Raw genomic sequence first — 20,748 nt, 5'->3', positions numbered from 1 at the left:
CATTGGTACATTGGTTACAATCAATATTAAGTGTTGTACAAAACAGTTTTCTAAATTTGAGATAAAATTTGGATAGACTGTCAATTTTTACTAAGTAGAATTTGACTTGCATTTCCATATTAAGAGAGAATAAAGATAGGATATTTTGGGAGCTGTTAACAACTTTGTTCATTTCTATTGCTGTTAAATTAGCAAAGTTTCTGGATGAAAATATTGAAGTCTGTGTCTATGTTTTTTCTTCTGTCCAAATCCCACTTTTTCACAATCAGCAACTGGTTTAAATGAACAAGGATGAAGTTTTCTAAATTGGTCATATTGTCTCTTATTTTTGTTCTTTCCTGAAATTCTATGTGAATTTTGATCTTTGTTTTAACAAGCCAGTGATCAGATAGTCCAAAGAGTTAATTCAGGAATGCCATTCACATCAATAGCAAGTCATTTCCTGTCCACTGAAATATAATCAGTTTAATTTTTCTTTTGTGATTTTACTTAGTGCTTACTCTATCTAGTGGGGTTGCTATGGCCAAAGAATTCATTAGCAAGTAGACAGTCTAGAAATGATGAGCCTTTCCTTACTTAGAATTTTCCTTGGAAAGAAGAATTACTCTGTTGCCAGGACCATACTCAAATCTTCCAATACTGTAGAATCTGAAAGGGCTCTTGTTACACTGACAAAGTCTTTGAAACATGGGTAACTTTCAAACCTTGTTTAGGTACTGAAAAACTTTATGAATGTACAAGTCAAAAATTATAGTATTTAAAAATTTAAATTTCAAATTCTTGATTAATGTTCTCTGGTCTTGCTCCAAATATTATGATACTTCACAAGATCACTCTTTTTAAAAAAGATATTTTTAAAAAATTATATTTTAATACTGTTAGCATCATATATATATATTCACATATATCTATATGGATGTAGATACATACACACATTATATATATACATATATGTATCACTTTACTTTTAATATTAAAAAATTTTATTACAAAAAACTGAAGTGTGCTTTATAGCAGAAAAATGCATACATCTTGGCTTATAATTTTAACCATTCTATTTCAATGCAAAAATTATAATTACTTTGCTTAAAACTTCTCAGTAAGCACATAAAGATAATATTAAAATTCAAATCAAATACCAATTTAACAAACAACTCTATACAACAAAAAGATTTCAAACTATAGCCATTGATCCATTGGTTTCAATGAAAATTTATTTAGTTTTGTACAAAACTTTTCTAAATGTGAAAGTAGTAAACTAGTAAAATTTTCTAAGTAGAATTTGACTGGCACTTCCCTTTTGAGAGAGAATAAAGATGGGATATTGTGAGCGCTGTTATCACAAATTTGTTAATCTCTATTGCTGTTCACGGGAGTTGGAGCAAAGAAGTGATAATCAATTAGAGGATTTATTTATCTAGGTGAATACAAGAGTGTATGATGGGCCTGCCTGTATTCACCCTTATTTTGTTTTCCTTTTACAAAAAGATAGGAACAAACCATAGACATCACAATTCTTAAATAAAAGACATGACATTTATATTCTTTAACTTTTGTACAGAAAACCAATGGCATATATCTGCTAAAAATTTTGAGGATAGTAGCTAAATTATCTTTTCTGGAAAGGATATTAATAAACGTTACCTACTTAACTTTCACAATAGCCCTATAATGAAGGTATGCAGTGAACTGTTGATCCTACTTACCCATGGTCACAATATGTGAAGGGTAAAGACAATAGTAGTTACTTTATTCATTAAACTTATTTTGAAATGTTTAACTTTTCATATGATTCGTTTTCAATATTGATTTTTTTTAAGGGGAAGGCAAAGTGTGAAGACATCTACAAATCTCAGAGAAAATTAGTTTCAAGTTGTCTTTTGATAACTGCTTTTGATTATTTTTATCAGGAATCCACTAAGACTTTATTTAGTAAGGCCAAATCAAGCTCATCCCTATACAATGTCTTGAAGAAGGTGATGAGAATGGCACATTGTCTGACTAACCTATCCAGAGGTCACAGCAGGGAGAGCATCTGCTAAGATAATGTGAATGAAGGAAACAGCTATAATTGCCTCATTAAGAGATCCCTGGGCAAATAATCCTGAAAGGAAGAGACTTGGAAAAGCAACTTAAAAATTAAATCCCTGGTGAGTAAAATGGATGCAATGTAAAGCATGCAAAATATTCCTGAAGATATAGGTATTCTCTTTGTACTACTAACTTCCTCAGCTACGCATGTCTATATGGAACCTTGAATTAATAGAGCCCATTCAACTCCTACCTTCACCAATAAGTAAGAAGCAGAAACTCTATTTTCACAACTGTTTAGGAAAACAAACAAACAAACAAACATGAAATAAAGAATTTGTCTGGAGTTCAATCTCACTGGAGACCAGGACATAGCAATTAAGAGGTGATACACACTTAGGCTCCTTTGTATTGTTATACAATTATGTCATTATGGAGCAAAATGAAAGAATAGAAAAGGGAGGAGGGAAAGCATATTTAAAAAGGAAAAGAGGATGAAGAAAACACATTAGTCCTTTCCTCTAACTTTAGGATTCACTCTCAACTTTCCTTTCATATTTTAGCTAAAATCTCTAAAAGCATAGTTTATTTAGACAATGAAATATATTACAATGTAATTGGCAGCTACTACTTAATTAGGAAAGCAATGTACACAAAAATGCAAACTTAATTAACAAAAAAATATATTGAGTTTTTAAAATAATATCAAACATTTCTCCAATGAAAATATAAAAAAATAAGTATCCAAACTCAGCAGCAGTATAAGCTAAGGATACTAGGAGTACTGCATTTTTGCTTTCCTTGAACTTTTTTGCTTCCATTTGTCAATTTAATTTGAATTAAACTCTTGAAAATATTTTTTTACTCTAACTGACCTTTTGCAAATAAATTAAAGTTTTTCTTAAAAATATATATTTTTATGCCAACAAGCCCAGTACAATTAGCTTGTTACACCCTTAAGCCAGGTTTAAAATAAGTAAACTGTTTGATGACTTTGATGTTTTGCACCCAAAATGTGCTGGCTAATTTTTCCATTCCATTTACCATTCCAGTCTTTAAACTGCCTTAATCTCCTGCCCTCAGATGTTGACCTTGTAAGAATAGGGGTCATAGGTCAGAGGAGACAGACCTCAAAGGATCTGGCCTATCAATTCATGCCTGAAAGATTTCTCTTCCACAAAAGAAACCCACTAAACAGCAAATTCCAAAATCTAATCACAGAAGTATAAAGATGAAACACTTATTTACTGGTATTTGTTGATGTGCTTCTACCAAAAACCTTATCTCTGGCACCTAAGCCACACTGATTATTATTATTATTATTTCTCCTAAGCAGGTGTTTGAATATCTTTTAAATAAAATCATCAAAAAATTAACAGCTAAAATGGATGGAATTTATAGTGGGAGATCATTGTAAAAACTAACTTTAACATAAAAATTCAATGGTATGTGAGTTGCAAATACTCTGAAGCATATACCTTTAAAAAATTACTTTTCCTTTAAGTACAACTTACTGAAAAATAAAATAAAATCATTAAATTAATCTATTTTAGATGATAATTTTAAAAGGGTTTATTAAAGCAAACATGGTTAGAGGTGAAATTATAATTACTATTAGTGAAAAAAGGAAATTGCTGTATTGGAAAACAAGTTATAAATTATTCTCTTTTAAATAGAAATGCCCTCTTCTTTAGATTAGGAAAAATACACTACCCACAGTTGAATAAAAGTCCTTGTGAATAAAATGCAAGGATTCCAATTGACTCTATAACTTAAAATTTCATCAGAAACTACTGAAAAAATTACAATAAAAATATTTTACTATTACTATATACAAGCATTGCCAAAAAAAACTCAGATACAATTTAGTAAAGTAGGAATTTCAAAAACAATGATAAACTTGGCATTATTTTTATTATGTCTGTTTAGTAATCTTAATAGCATAAATGATAAAAAGATAACATCTCGATTATGTAATAAAATTTTATCAATTAACAATTAGTGTTGAATCAATAAAATTAGTTATATATAGCCTACTATAATTTAAGTAAAAAGAATCTGATATGATTCCAAGATATTCATATAGAGGATTCATATGCTTGTCAATGCAAATGATAAGATTTGTATGAAAAAAAAGCATTAACTTTAAACTTTCATTATTAATCTATTTTTTAGTAAAAAATGTACTAATACTGCAGTCCAAAATAGAAAACCAAAGTACTTTGCTTATAATCAGATGTGATAAATAAAATATTAAGAAAAACTGAATGAGAGTACTTTGATACTTGCAATTTGTTAAATTATATTTTAAGATCCCCAAAGAGTTAATACATAAGGAAAGACAAAGTTCTATGTGACTAGTCCTTCTGGAGAGAGAAGATATTATGGGGTAACAAATAGTCTCTATCCCCAAGGAAATTAAAATTTAAAAAGGATTAACATAACAACAACAATAACAATAACAAAAGTAAGCTATTGTTATATAAATTTTATATTTTATATAAAACCATCATATATGAAATTTATATGTACATCAGTTAAAAATGAAAAATGTTATTAAAATCAGAGACAAATTTTAAGACTATTTGCTAATATTACTGTTTATAGTTTAGAAGGAAGAACTGTAGAAATAACTCTCCCCCTTAAACAGTAGAAATTACTGTGCTCGCCACATGGTTTAAGCTATTTTTAGAGAAAGGAAGTTGGAAGACTTCTTCTAAGGAAAAAGGAAGTTAAGGCAAATCAGACAGGAAGTGATCAGAAATCATCAATCTTTCATTAATAATTTAAATATGTGCTAAAATTGTTTCTTCCACACAGAGTGAAAAGTACACATGCAAAATACCTGTATTGAAAAATAATAGAGGGGCAGCTGGGGGGCACAGTAAATAGAGCACTAGCCCTGAAGTAAGGAGGATCTGAGTTCAAATATGACCTCTGACACTTAACACTTCTTAGCTGTGTCACCTTGGCAAGTCACTTAACCCCAAATTATCTCAGGAGGGAAAAAAGAAAAGAAATAGAGAGAAAAGTAAAGAATAGCAAGAAATGAGCCTAGAATTGTATAAAATTTTAAGGAAAAGGTTTGAATTTTATTTAAAATGAAGAATCTTGTATAATAATAATATTGAAGAATTTTAATATAGAAAGAGAAAAAACCCTAGTTCATTTTATGATTGATGACAATTAAAATATTTAAATATCTTTTTTGTATCCTAAGAACAAAATTTTACCTAATTTTTAAAAGCCTGAGCTGAAAATTCACATATACAAACATATTATATATGATAAAAAAATCTTTTAAATTATTTTATCCTTAAATGACCCTATTATCCACTGCAAGCATTAGATTACTGCCCTTATATAAGTCAAAGAATATACCAAGTCTACAAATGCTATGGATGCTTAGTTACCCCAGTAACAAAACCAAAAGGATATTTAGGATTCTAGTACCCACAACAGTTTTTCATCAGCTGTATGTGTGATTAATTTTAAAGATTCGGTAGACTTCAAAATAAAATTTTAAGCATACTAATAAGCAAGCAAGATCTTCGGATATCTTTCATATAAGACACGAAAGGACTGTCTTGCTGGTTTCAATACCAGTGCATGCCAAATCATTTCTTTAGTTCTGTTTACTGATGTTCTAATTTGGAAAAAGAAGATAATTGTCACCACATGTAATATCTGTTCTTGCTTTTTAAGAATCTCAAAACAATTTCCATAGGTTTGACTAGTTTTTGTTGTTCAGATATAGCATTAAATAACTAGTAAAACTGGAGGTGATAGTGCAAGTAACTACTCAAATTACAGTCAAATCCCAAAGACTTGTAACTTCTCTATACAATGATAGTTTCTAAAAATTTCCTTTTTATAAAGTGGTTGGTATATTTCAAACTAATTACAAAACAATTTTATTAAAAGTAAGGTTAGTTTTTGAATATTCTTCAAAATGTTACAGGAGACAGACAATTTTCTTAAATTATGAAAACCAATCCTTGCTAATCAAGGATGATACTATTGAAAGTAACTGCCATCTTTCTGAGTAGAAAGACCTACATAAATTTTACTCTCTATAGTCAAGTAGGCTAATTTCTGATACCACAAACACATTTTTCTAAAGCATGTGCCAATTATTGTAGAAACTACTAGGATTGTCTTCTTTTGCTAAATGTTTACTTCTGAGAATTATTATGTTAACTAACACAGCTGATTTTAAAGCACAAACTGAATAGAAATGAAAGTCTATTTTTCTTTTCCTAAGTATACTAACACTAAAGTCATCTTGAATCACATAAGGGATATAATTTCTGAATATCGAAATGAAAAAAAAAAGAATTGCTAGCAAAATTCTTAATCAAATTGTGTTGTATTTTCATCAATTCTCAGGATTTAGAAAAACTATATGCTATGCATTAAAATGTGTAGAAACTTGACCTCAGTTCACAAAAACCTTAAAGTCTGGTTAGACAGTCCATAGATTGTTGAAGTTCCATCAATAGGTTTATAGGGTGCATGAACTTGGATGGGGAATAAAATCTTTATTCTCACTAATTTCTAATTTCCTTTGTAATCTCTGGTATTTTATTTTACACACTTAAAAAAACTATTTCCATAAAGGGCTTATAGGATTCACCAGATAGCCAAAGCAAAAAGGCTAAGAATTTCAAGTTGTAGTAATTCAAAAGGTAAATCCTTTATGATAAACAATAAATGACCAAGACAGTGCTGTACTGAGAAAAGCTCTTTGGCTATGGATGCAAAACACTTAAGTTTGAATACCAACTATACCACTCTATACTTGTAAAACATTTGGCATGTCACTTAATTTTCTTGATTTATAAAATAAGAGAGAATGCTACTACTTGTAATACCTACCTTATAGGATAACTGTAAAGAAAATGTTATAAACTTAAAAGTGCTAGATAAAAATGTGACCCACAATGATTAATAATGTTAAAATACTTGGCATATAGTATGAGAAAGAAATAAGAAGACTTTTACAAATTATATTCTACAGTAGACTACATATTCTTAAAACTGAAAGCAATTTACTACTATATTTAGCACATAAATGGGCAGTAAATATTTACTGAATTTCCTTTTCTTCTTTAGATGAAATAGAAGTAACAGTTCCTTTATTGTTTTCTCTAAGTCTTTGATTATTTTTATCATTCTCTTCGAATCTATTCAAGTTTCTCAACATCCTAGACATCATAATCTAGTAATCGTCTGACTAATTTGGAGCATATTAAAAAATATTATTTAATAGTCTTTCCACATGATATTTCTTTTACTTCTTATGCTAATAATTGCTAAATCTGTCTCCAAAATCTAATCCCCCACATCCACTATCTGTTGGGCATTTCTATTTTATAACCTCAAATTCAGTATGTCTAAAAATCAACTTAATTTCTTCTCCAAAATGATTTTCTCATTAAATTGATTCATCTAGGTTATTGATACCAGCAGTATTCCCATCATATTGACTCAAAATCTCAGAATATTCTTAAATTCCCCTTTTCCTTAATCCCCCATATCCCAAAAGTCAAGTAAATCCTATTGATTCATTTTTCAAAATGTTTCCTCTCTCTACCTCTTACTATTTTATATTTATTATAACTGCCCTAGAGCAAGTTCTCCATACTCCATACCTAGATTAATATATGATCTTCTGCTTCCATATACTTTAATCCATCCTGAACACTGCCATCACCTTAATATATCTAAAAAGATTTCTTTCATTATGTCATTCTTCTGCTTAAAAAGCACTAATGGTTCTTTATTACTTAAAGATGAATGAATAAAGCCAGCTAGGTGAAATAAGATCACAGATTATAAATAACTCTGAATGCTAACTAGTATAAGGAGTTATGATTTTCTCTCTACTTTTCCTCTTTATCTAATTAAATGGGTATCATATGATCAAAAAAAATATTATGCACATTTCTGCTTCTGTACTTTTGTTGATAATTCTTCCCATTTCTAAATCTCATTCTTCAAGACTCACATGTTCTATGAAGATTCCTGTCATTCCAATATATTCCATACATATTATATTAATTCCATATGGTTATGTAATTTTAGTTTCACCAAAATTTTCGTGTCTTTCTAATATTAACATATCCAGACAATGTTTAAATACACTTCAAAAAATTCCAGACCATAAAAAGCAATGTTTTGTTTTGTTTTAGGAGAAAAAAATTCCATGCAACCCTCTTCTTTTATATGTATGTATTTACTAAATTTGGAGTTCAAGTTAACTTTGTATATAAGACCTATTTTTTGTCATCAATAAAGGCACATTTATAATGAACTTCTCTCCCCAAAAAAAAAAAAAATCACTTTTTATGAAAGCACAATTCTAATGGGGCCTCTACTGTCATATTTTCAGTTTTATTCTATGTGAAATTGAAGCTCAAAAAAACACAATAAAATTGTACTAGCACAGTTTTAGCTAAAACATTAATCTGAGCAAGCCTCCCAAATACTTGGCTAGGTCTGAAACCAATTCTGAAGATACAGACCCATACCAGAACCAATGTACTACCTACCTTTCTATATCAGAAGACTGCAGATCAAAATATTTAGAGTCAAAAACTACCAAAGACACTACCTAGTACAATTCCTTTGTTTGATAAGTGTGAAAAATGAGCCTTAAAGGGATTGTGACTTGTCCAACATCACATAGATCATAAGTACACAGCGGCACAAGGATTCAAACGCACTTTACCTAATTCCAAACATAGAGCTCTTTCTATTAGATCATGCGGTGGCACATTTGCTACTGCTTGCAGATACTTTGGGGGTCATGACCGCCAAATAAACGGAGGGCCTGCTTCTCCTGCTAGGCAACATTACAGCTAGATGTTACAACTTTATGTGGATTTCCTGTGACTGGCTACTGATCCTATACAGAGAATGGAATGTGGCCCTCATTCATTCACAAGCTTCACTCTTACCTGAAACCTGGCAGTAGGAACCAAATTACCAAATAGTCTAAGCTATCCTTTGAACTCCTGGATCCCACTTTGCATCCCTCTCAGAAGCCTGTGGCTGGTATCTAATGGAATATCTGATCAGTGATCCGAGGTTATGGATGTTATTGAACACCACCTCCCTCTATACGCATGCTGCCTCAAAAGTGCTGCAAGGATTAGAATGGCTCCAGTTTAATAAAAGCACTAGCAGGGGAAGACAGCTCCACTACATGCAAGGTAGCTCAAAGGAACAAATAGATGAGATATCTACCATGTAGAGATATCATAAAGGAAAATTCATCAAAAAGGCAGCTCCTTTAATTCTGTAATGCAGACTCACAACAGGATCTGCTGAGTACTCAGTATTTGAGTATTTTTTCTATAGTTGGAGCTAGGCTCTAGATACTTTTTACTTGCGAATTCACAATGAAGTCATTTCTTATTTATCCACGTCATGGTGGAGAAGTTCTACTGAATTGGTCCTATTTGGGAGCAATATAAACATGTTCTAAGAAGGCATTAGGAACATTAAAAAAAAAAAAAATCTCAACAAAGTCTTAAAAAACTGTAAAGTAACAATGCAATCATTACCTATCTCCTTTTGGTTTTCTTTTCTGCAGTGTCTTCCCTTTGGGTCTCCTTTCACTTCCTAAACAGGGGCTCCCTCCAGGGCCTGTTACCCGTATTGATTCAAGGCCTTTGGAAGATTTTTTAAATGTGAATTCCACTGGTTCTCCTTCTTTTAGGCTTCTAAATCCTTCCATATATAGCTTGCTCTGTAAACAGGAAACAAAAAGTATCTCAGTTACCATTATTATATAAATAATCTTTACAATTTAAAGGCTCACACAACAAAATAATAAAGCTATGTATTTTAACATTCCATTTTTGCCCTTTCATTTTTTGATATTTCCATCTCTACCCACTTTCCTTCTCTTGTAACAAATAAGTATATTCATGAAAAACAAACCAACAAATTGACCACAACTAAAAATGTACCTTTCATTCTGCAACTCTAGTCAAATACCTCGTTGCCAAGAAGTGAGAAACATATTTCACTACCATCATATTCTTTCTTCTATCCTTAATAAGGTCAAAGTGAGCTTATATAATTTATAATCAAATTAAGGGGATTTTTCTTCATAAAACAACATATTCTAAATTATAAATGTAATCTGCAAAATGTAATATCACACACATATACACATATGATTTCAATTTAAATATGAATCCATTTTCTTCTTTTCCCTGCCGAAAATACATAAAAAGCAATTATTTTGTAAATTCCATTTTATAAGTTTTAGGACATAAAATAGTTCTAATTTCAGACACTAATCTTGAAAAAAAAAAACTTCATTTTAAACATTCATTTTTTAAAATTTTTTTGAGTTCTAAATTCGCTCCTATTCTCTAGCCCCTTCCTCACTCATTAAGAAGGCATGCAATATATCAATTATACATGTGAAATAAAGCAAGACATTTCCATAGTATCCTTGTTGCTATAAAAAAAAGCAAGAAAAAGATGAAAAAATTATGCTTCAGTCTATACTCAAAAGTTCATCAGTTCTCTCTCTCTGGAGATATAATAGTTCATCATGAGTTCTTTACAGTTGACACTATAGTTTTAAATTATTTCTTAACTGTCTTTGGTATAAGACAAATTTTAAAAAGGCATCTAAATAAATAGAAAGAATATACTAAATGATAATTATCAGTCAAAAAAGAAATTATTCAAAGCAGTATAATAAGAAAAAAATCCACTATCAAATCATTATGAACAAGTGAAAACAATATTGCCCAGTTCTTTTTTTTTCTTCTTCTAGTAAATAATACTCATGTTTCAAAAAGTAATTACTAAAAAAGTTGGCAACTTGGAATCACACTCCTAATTTTTCTTCTGCATGAGTATGTGCACATATCAAGAAGAATTTGATCCTGCCTGGAAATAAATTATAAACAACTTTTATAGTTATTTCTAAGATTTTTAAATATCTTACAAAATGTTTTCCTGTCTTTTAAACCTTGAGTCAGACTTTTTTTGTTTTTCTTTGTGCATATGGTAGTGGTTTTTTTTTAAAGTAGGAGGCCAAAAGTTCCTACAAATATTTATCAGCTGTATAAAGCTGATAAATATTGTGTCCAGTGTTCAATGTAAAATTATAATAGAATTTCTGGCAAATTTACATTACCAAACAAGCAAAAGTTCATTTCTTTGACACTGAAAAATACAATTTAATTACTTTGGGGGTGTGTCTGCTTGTTGTGAAGTCAGAACTTGTTGCTTGATTCCAGAACTCCTGCTTTCAGATTTATTTGGTCTTCTTACTAAGGGTTCGTCATCTGTGATCAAAAGCATGTTTTGTTTCTAGTCATGTGTGAAAATGTTGATTCACAACAGGGCTTTTACACTGCATGAGACATTTTAAACAGCAGAGTAGTTTTGCTGAGTTTTGTAAAACTGCATTACAACTAGTACTGTGGTGATAAAAGAAAAAAGTAAATAAAAGGAAAATGGCAAAAAAAATTCCTGGATAATCAAAACCTTTTTTTCTCAAATTAAAGACTATATTCCATTAGCAAAATCTCATCCATGTTTTCATAATCCTATATAAAGCCAAAAAGAACACACTAGTTTCCCAACTTTATCCCAATGGTTAAAAGGATCTGTAAAACAAAACAAAACAATGTCAAGGGAAAGTATGATTCAGAAGACAAAAGCATATAATAAGGAGGCAAGAAAATTTTATAATTAAGTGTATTTCATGGATTTGTAGGAGAAAGATAATTCTACAGGGCAGTCAGGAAATAAGAGATGCAAAAGAAAGACATGCATGGAGAGTCATGGTCCTCAATCTAAGTGGAACACAATGAAAATTTGCAAATATGGCTTCATATCAGCCTGGTTCTCTATGCCACTTTTTGTCTCCATGCTTACCAATCTAGAAGGCTCCCATAAAAACATGAAGTTTCAGTGACCCACTTCAATGATAATTTTGTTCTCCATAATTTCATTATTTCAAATACTCATAAAACTTTAAAGTTGGAAGAAACTTGAGAACTCTTTCAATCCAACTCATTTTTCTTTTTTATAGAGAAGAGGAAATTGAGATTCAGAGGAATGAAGTAACTCACCCATGATCACACTGCTAATTTGCTCTAACAACCTAGATAAAGGAATGGTCTTGAACTACCCATGAAACTCATAAAAGGAAACCCTGTAAGCAAGATTTTGGTTATGAGTACTATAAAATGTCCTATTTTATTTTGTCTTAAAAAGTAATATATGTTTTTGATACTATACTATGGAAATGCTTGTTGGATAATTAATTCCACTTAGCTGACTTCATTGTATTTAATCTCAAACAATAAATTAGTCAATATTTATTGAGAATGTTATTTGTAAGGCACTGTATTAGCTGCTTTTGGGTGATACAAAGACATGTTTGCATTCTCTAACACTGAGTATATTATTTAATTAAAGAGACAAGATATATAGACATTTTAAAAAATCAGTAATATTATAAGGAGACAAATCTTAAATGTTGTTGTACATACACAAAAAAAATACTACTAACAATATAACTGAAAAAGATCACTACAGAGGACTATGCTTCAACTCTCTCAATTAAAAAAGTAGTATGAAAACAACAAAAATTGTGGTGGTATTAGAATTCATTCAAAGCATAAGTAAGTTTTATTTGTAGAATCAGATTGTAAATCTGGAAGGTAACTAAAATGTCATCTAGGCCTATAGGTAAATTAAAATTAAATCTAGCTACTGAAAATACTTAGAAATTTCAAATAATTATGATGCAAATGAATGATTTACTATAAATTCATTTCTTCAAATAGAATGAGTTGGCTGCTTCCAATTCTATTTCATCTGTAAAAGTACAGAACTCTTTGACAGAGTAATAATTTAAGGATGAGAGAGGACTGGTTATGCTCAAGAGGTAGATAAGAGAAGCTGAAGCTGGAGGGTGAGAAATTGATGACAAGAAACAGGAGGCCATTATGATTATCTTTATATACAATTTAATAGATGCCTTGTGTGCAAGGCACCATTGTATTCACTGAACAAAGTAAATTAAATAGACAGCATCTTAGCTTTTTAGGAACTTCTGAATCAAGGAATTGTTACAAACTAATAAATTCTTACCTGGCTATGCTAGTAATTTCATCTTTCATCAGTGAAAGCAGTAAGGGAAATCCTATTATAGACATAATTCTGATCACTGAGAAATGCTTATTAAAATGAACATGTCAGAATACTTTAGATGTCAAGTCCATGCCATTTTAGAGTTTGGACATATGAGAACACAAATGCCATAGTGAAGTAGATTCTAAAGATAGGATACAGTTAGGATTCTATGGCTTTTGAATTTAGAAGGAAAACTGGCTTAAAGAGAGTTGGAAAGTTCACAAGAACAAAAACTGTAATGAGAATTGCAATTAATTTATTCTAATGAGAAAGTAAAATGGATGGAAATGTGACTGAAGAATAATTTGTTGTATAGGAAAGTTCATCAGTAAACTCAAGTATTAGGAAGCACATCAAGCAATAAAATATTGAAAATAAAAGTGACAATATCCCATAAGAATAAAAGCAGGAAGACTAAGAGACCAATGTAAGATAAGGTTAACACTGAATACTAAAATAAAATAAAATAAAAGACTATTGTTTTTTAAAAGCTATGATGGGGACAAGAGTGAAATGTAGGTTAGTTAAAGACACTTGCTTGGAATAGTTTACAGGAAGATAATAATAAAAACTGAGATAAAAAGTAGAACTACATGGCTTCTATTTAGTTTCACTTTTGTCTGCCAATGAGAATGATGCATAGACTGGAAAAGATGGGACAAAAATGTTTAACAGGGAAATTAAACATGAAATAAATTAGGAAATAGTAAGAAAACACCTAGTTGTTTTCAATGACTTAAAGCCACCTTACTATATCATCTGACTGCTGAATTCAAATCATTAGATAATTTTCTTAATTATTAATATTTCCTCAATTGTGGTATGTTTCACATAGTTGAAAAAACTTAATATAAAAAACAAACATTCTTTCCCATTTTGAAAATGAGGGCATTCATATGAAGATAGTTCTAAATCATTATTGATTAGAAGAATGCAAATTAGGACAACTCTGAGATACCACAACACACCTCTCATATGGGCTAAAATGACAAGGAAAGATAATGGTGAATGTTGGAGGGGATGTGGGAAAACTGGGACACTGGTACATTGTTGGTGGAATTATGAATGGACCCAGCAATTCTGAAGAGCAATTTGGAACTATGCTCAAAAATTTATCAAACTGTGCATACTCTTTGATCCAGCAGTGTTTCTACTGGGTTTATATCCCAAAAAGATCGTAAAGGAGAGGAAAGGGATCCACATGTGCAAAAATGTTTGTGGTAACTCTTTTTGTAGTGACAAGAAATTGGAAACTGAGTAGATGCTCATCAGTTGGAGAATGGCTAATTAAGTTACATGGCAACAACAAAATTATATGATGATCAATTCTGATGGACATGACTCTCTTCAACAATGAGATGATTTAGACTAGTTCCAATGATCTTGTGATAAAGAGAGTCATCTACAACCAGAGAGAGGACTGTAGTAACTTAGGGTGGTTCACAACATGGCAGTTTCACTTTTTTGTTGTTGTTTGCTTGCATTTTATTTTCTCTTCTCATTTTTTTTTGTTTGATTTGATTTTTCTTGTGCAGCAAGATAATTGTATAAACATGTATGCATATATTGGATTTAACATATATTTCTACCATGTTTAACATATATTAGACTACTTGCCATCTAGGGGAGAAGGTGGGAAGAAGGGGGAGGAAATTGGAACACAAGGTTTTGCAAGGGTTAATGAAAATTTATCCATGCATAGGTTTTCAAAAATTTTAAAAAAAAAAACTTTAATTATAAAAAATAAGTAATGACATTTACCAATCTCAAGTCCAGTGGCACCTTTCCCATTTTCCATCATTTTTCAGATGAATAAAAGCAGCTCAGCAATTACATTTGTAAGTACTTTCATTATATGCTGAGACATAACACATTATAACCTAGTATTCTTGAATAATTTCCTCACTCATCATTCCACATACCTATTAAATCATTTTTGATTGCATCTTTTCAAGCTGAAGATCATTCTCTTTGGTAGGAAAAAAAAAACCAATAAAATAAATTTTTAGTCACTTTGCTTTATATTTATCATGTATTAACAGTGTCCCAGTCTTGTATCATCTTGCCTCTAAAATAACTTAAAGAGAACTTTAAGTTTTTATTACCAGGTTCAAGTAATGCTGGATTTTAGCTTATTGGAAGACTGTTCTTGTGAGAATGTGCCACCCCTGTTACTATGAGCTTGCTTTCATTGAGAATGTCTTTATAAAAACTTTTAAAAATAAAACTAACTTCTGAGTTTCCCTGACTATATACAAACTCTTCTTTTAAAGATAGCTTTCTCTTTTCTCCCTCATTGGGATCACTTCTGTTCATGTCATCAAAATTTTATTCTTCAGAGCATTCTTCATTTTCATTTAAAAATTCAGGCCATGGAATTTAGAAATGGAAGGGACTTTAGAGATCATCTAATCGCACTATTTCATTTTACAGAAGAAACTAAAATTAAAAGTTGAGTGCTTGACTTTCACTTCCTTATCTCAGACTAACAACTATTTATCCAAATATATCATGGAATACCAATGGGGAATGGAGGGAGAGCAGGGAATAAGAAATTATCTTCTATATGTGTGACTGTTAAATCAACTATGATTTGATGATTAATTTAACAGCTTAGAATATTACAAAGACATAAACAGTTACATGTCACTAAGTAACAATAATATTACAATAAAATATACTTTAATACATACAGCTATGTGTATAAATAAAATAAAGAACCCCATGTAGACAAAGGTCATAAATATATTATATGTGATGATTTTAGAAGCCAACCTTAAACCAGCAATCCCTCAGCTATATGCTTTCCACTAAATGTGATGTTCACAATGTAACTTAGATACCAGAGACACCAATACCAAAAGGTAAAAATACCAGAGACTAAAACAGTCTACATTATTGTTCTATTCATGATGCTTCATGCTTTGTATTGAAATGAAATAATATTAGTCTAGGAGATGTGCTCCCTAGAGAAATCGAATATATATGCACTGAGGAATGGTAAGCAGTCATATTATACTTCACCAAAAGTGGATGACTGCATCAAATATATCTTTGAAAATATTGCTTAATAAAAGCACACAACAGGTACATGTATTTTGTTTCCACACCAAAAAGAGAACAAGTGTTTTAACTCTGTCCAAATTTCAAAGGATAGAAGGATTAATTACCCCCCTCTCACCTTGATGGTTATTTCTTGTCTTTCAGTTGCTATGAACCAGACTCTTGCCACTCCACAACAAATTGTTCCTGTCATATCTACTCTGGCCACTGGTACCACCTTATTGGCCAGAATAAAATCCAGAATTTAAGTTTCTTCTTCCTTTTAACAAATGAAATGATCTTTAGGATACGTGAATAATAAGCTACTCTTATTTTAGTGAATGAAGAGTGAGCTGTTTCAGAATATCAGATAAATTTTTCCATTAGTCTTCTATACTACAATGTGTCCCCATCTAATTTCCATTGCTAATTTCTACTTATTTGTTCATTAGTTACTTATTCAACTGCCTCAACTATATGGAACATACTCTAGAATCGAGAGTTAAAGCAAAGGTTTTCTAAGTAGAAATAGGTGGGGGAAAGTTTTCTATTGAATCTCATGCATTTAACTCATTAAGAGAGCATCCATTAATTTTCTTCTCATTGGTGAAGATTGGTTCCCCAAAGCTCTGAAATTGTATGAGGGATGAGTGAAGATGGTAATAGTTGAATAGAGAGACATCTGATATGGCTCCCAGTTTCAAGGAAAATGACACAATATTTTAACATCTATGTTCAGGTATCTGAAGGAAGAGGCACTCTTGAAAGATGTCAAATTGTAAAATAATTTGCCGTCTCAATGACATCCCCATCCCCATCCCCATTCCCATTCCCCATCCCCATCCCCATCCCTAGCTTACTATACTGGACAGTCTGGGGAATTTTCCACGGCTGAGATTTAGGACTCTCTTCCTTAAATGAGCTGAGTTTTCTCCCTCCTAAAGGGAGAATTCAGGCAGTCTTCTATATTTGTCTAGTATATAAATGCATGCGCATGTGTGTGTGTGTGTGTGTGTGTGTGTGTGTGTGTATCTGTGTGTTTCTTCTCCAATTTCTTTTTGATATTCATTTAGATAAATGTGTGTGTATATATACACACATACACACACACTTTTTTCCTTCTCTTATTTTTTTTTTGCTATCTATATAGATAAATGGGTGTTTGTGTGTATATATACATTTTTTCCTTCTCTGATTTCTTTTTGCTATTTGAATGAATGGGGGTGTGTGTATGTGTATTTTATTATGTGTGTGTATGCATGTATGTGTGTATGTGTAATTTCTGATTTCTTTTTGTTCTCTATTTGGATAAATGGGTATATGTGTATGTGTACACACTTTTTTTTTCTTCTATTTCATTTTGCTATTTGAATAAATGAGGGTGTGCATATACATTTTTTTTCAATCTCTGATTTCTTTTTTTTCTATCTATTTGGATAAATCAGTTTACCTGATTAAAAAGAGAATACCCATGGCTCTGCCCATAGATCCTCATTTTCAGCCTAATTGTTCTCATTTCATACATAATTCCAATAAGCACAGTAATTTACTTTTCTGGTCTGCAGAACATATTAAATAACAAATTTAGAAAAGAGAGAGGAGGGACTATCAAAGACAGGAATGCTGGTATTTACATTACATGGTAATTGGCCGACATGGATTAAAGTTCTATTTTTCCTACTTGCCACCATCTCTGTAAGTTTGGGCAAATCACTTAACCTTTTGGATTCTCCTTGGAGTCTTTTTTTGTAAAATGAAATTATCCCAATTCACATTTGTATGGGGCTTTTTAATTCACAAAGCACTTGATATACAATATTTACAAGTATAAATAATGCATATATTTCACATATTTTTAGAAGAGAAAACTGGGGTTCAGAAAATTAAATGACTTGTTCAAATCATAGAACCATTAACTATTAGAACCAGGCAGAATTCAAACATAGTCTCACAATTCCAAATATAATGTGCTCTTTTCATAACATAACACTACACAAAGTGTAAGGTAAATAAAGATAATAGGGGCAACTAGGTGGCATACTGGATAGAGCACCAGCCCTCAAGTCAGGAGGACCTGAGTTCAAATCTGACCTCAGACACTTAATACTTCCTAACTGTGTGACCCTGGGCAAGTCACTTAACCCCAACTGCCTCAGGAAAAAAAAAACAACAACATAAAGATAAGAACTTACATTCTAACTGATTTAGTCCAAATCTTGATTCTGAGGAGTAGGAATACTCTTTATATCTAACTAAAAGATTTATTGAAAAATTTTCAAATTTGTAGCATGAATATGTATGTTTGCATGCATACACATGTTCATGTATCTGCAAACATGGACAAATATACAGACTTCAAAGATGCAAAAGCTAATTAGCTTCCCTGATCACTCAAAATTTTAGCTGTACATTCTGATCTTAAGGCAGGTAAAGGAAAACAAATGATAGTTCCAGGAAAACCAACCTTCTCCAGAACTGTGATCTGGTTCTAAATGTTACCTCAGCAGTTATGGCAAGGTAAAAATGGAAGGAGCCAAACATTTTTGTCATGAAAACAAATTAACAGAAACAGATCCCAGGCCTCTTTTGAATAAAGCAAACAAGTAAGCTAAAATAAGGCTACCTAGTGGAGTTGTCAGAAATCTTTCCATATCAGAGAATGGACTTAGATATTCATCAATCATTCTACTTGGTTCCTTCTGTTTTCACATTCCCATGCTCCCTTCTTCCTCTTGAGGAAGGATTGTAATCTGGTCAGACTATGACATTCATAGCAAGAGAAAAGACAGAAATATAATAAAGTTCTTGCATGAGCTCAAAAATTATAGCAACATAAGGTCACTTCATATATGATCAAACAGATCTTTGTACCACAAGGGTCACTAAGTTTTTGTCATTATTATTGCTATATCATAACTGTTCTTGATATGCCCTTGATTCATTAAAAAAAAAACAGCTAAATTACTATCATTGTGTTTATGTTTTAGAAGTCAGGGAAATGTGTGATAAATTATAGAAAAGTTCCAAGAAAATAGCTAACATATATTAAGTTTTGGAACTTGAGACGTAGGCTTCACTTCTCTGGAAAATTATTTTATATTTCTTTTCCTAATCATGACAGACAATCATTGAGGTATCCTATTATGTTACCAATGCAATTTTATATCTCTGAAATGTGGAAACTGTGTCACTATGTTCTTAAAACAAACACTGAAACTTTCTTTAAAAGTACTCTGACCTCTGAAAGGAAGCCACATCTGCAAAAATGTTTGTGGCAGCCCTCTCTGTAGTGGCAAGAAACTGGAAACTGAATGGATGCCCATCAATTGGAGAATGGCTGAATAAATTATGGTATATGGATGCTATGGAATATTATTGTTCTGTAAGGAATGACCAGCAGGCTGATTTCAGAGAGGCTTGGAGAGACCTACATGAGTTGAGGCTAAGTGAAATGAGCAGAATCAGGAGATTATTGTACAACATCAATATTATGTGATGATCAATACTGATGGACATGGCTCTCTTCAACAATAAGAGGATTCAAACCAGTTCCACTTGTGCAGTGACAATGAGAGCCATCTATACCCAGATAGAGAGAACCGAAGGAACAGAAGGTGGAATACAACATAGCATTCTCACTCTCTCTGTTGGTATTTGCTTGCATTTTTTTCTCAGTTTTCCTTTTTCTTCCTTCTTGATCTGATTTTTCTTGTGCAGCAAGATAACTATATAATTATGTATACATATATTGAATTTAACATGTATTTTAACATATTTAATATGTAGTAGACTACCTGCCAGCTAGAGGAGGGGGTGGGGAGAAAAAAAGAGAAAATTTGGAGCAAAAGTTTTTGCGTCAATGTTGGAAAAATTACCCATGTTTTGTAAATAAAAAGTTTTAATTAAAAAAAAGTATCCTGACCTAACAAATCAACTTTTGTTATATATCCACTATTGATATAGAAAAAAAAATATTTTTACCCTATATTGAAACATGTTGAGTAGCTTTTTATTGAATCAACTTAAAGAGTTTAAAAAACCTATGGAGCCTATCTTAATTGTCAGGCTATCTGCAAAGAAAATAAGTTATTTCCCAGTCACAGAGATACCTGACTTGTGATCTTCCTCTACAACTGATATCATTTTAAGCATCTTTCTTCCTGACAATCCCTTTTACTAATCTGATAATAGAATTCCCAAACTTTAATTGAAATTGGCTTCAATTTCATCCTATTTCACAATTCCTTAGCTATATATTCGGTGTATACCATGGAACTTGCCATACTTTATTCGCCCAATAGGTTTGAATTTTTCTTAATACAAAACTGCACTGATAAGGAGTACTAATGACGGTAATTTAGCCCTTTTTTTTCTTCTTGACGAATCAAAGGCATATCAAGAAGTATGATATAGCAACAATAACAGCAAAACCTCAGTACCCTTGTGGTACATAGATCTGTTTGTCCATATATGAAATGGCCTCAGATTGCTATG

The 20,748-nt window shown here is 31.3% G+C and overlaps 1 protein-coding gene across 1 annotated transcript in view; it reads right to left on the bottom strand.

The window, feature by feature from the left end:
• LIN28B (lin-28 homolog B) overlaps window positions 1-20,748 on the bottom strand; it is a 109,431-nt gene that overhangs the window by 35,748 nt on the left and 52,935 nt on the right. Inside the window, exon 3 of the mRNA XM_051997460.1 lies at window positions 9,603-9,787. Coding sequence (XP_051853420.1) covers window positions 9,603-9,787 — 185 coding nt within the window. The remainder of the gene's footprint in view (window positions 1-9,602; window positions 9,788-20,748) is intronic.

Source organism: Antechinus flavipes, chromosome 4, assembly GCF_016432865.1.
Source record: "Antechinus flavipes isolate AdamAnt ecotype Samford, QLD, Australia chromosome 4, AdamAnt_v2, whole genome shotgun sequence".
NCBI lineage: Eukaryota > Metazoa > Chordata > Mammalia > Dasyuromorphia > Dasyuridae > Antechinus > Antechinus flavipes.
This window is presented reverse-complemented; position numbering and strand designations above follow the sequence as displayed.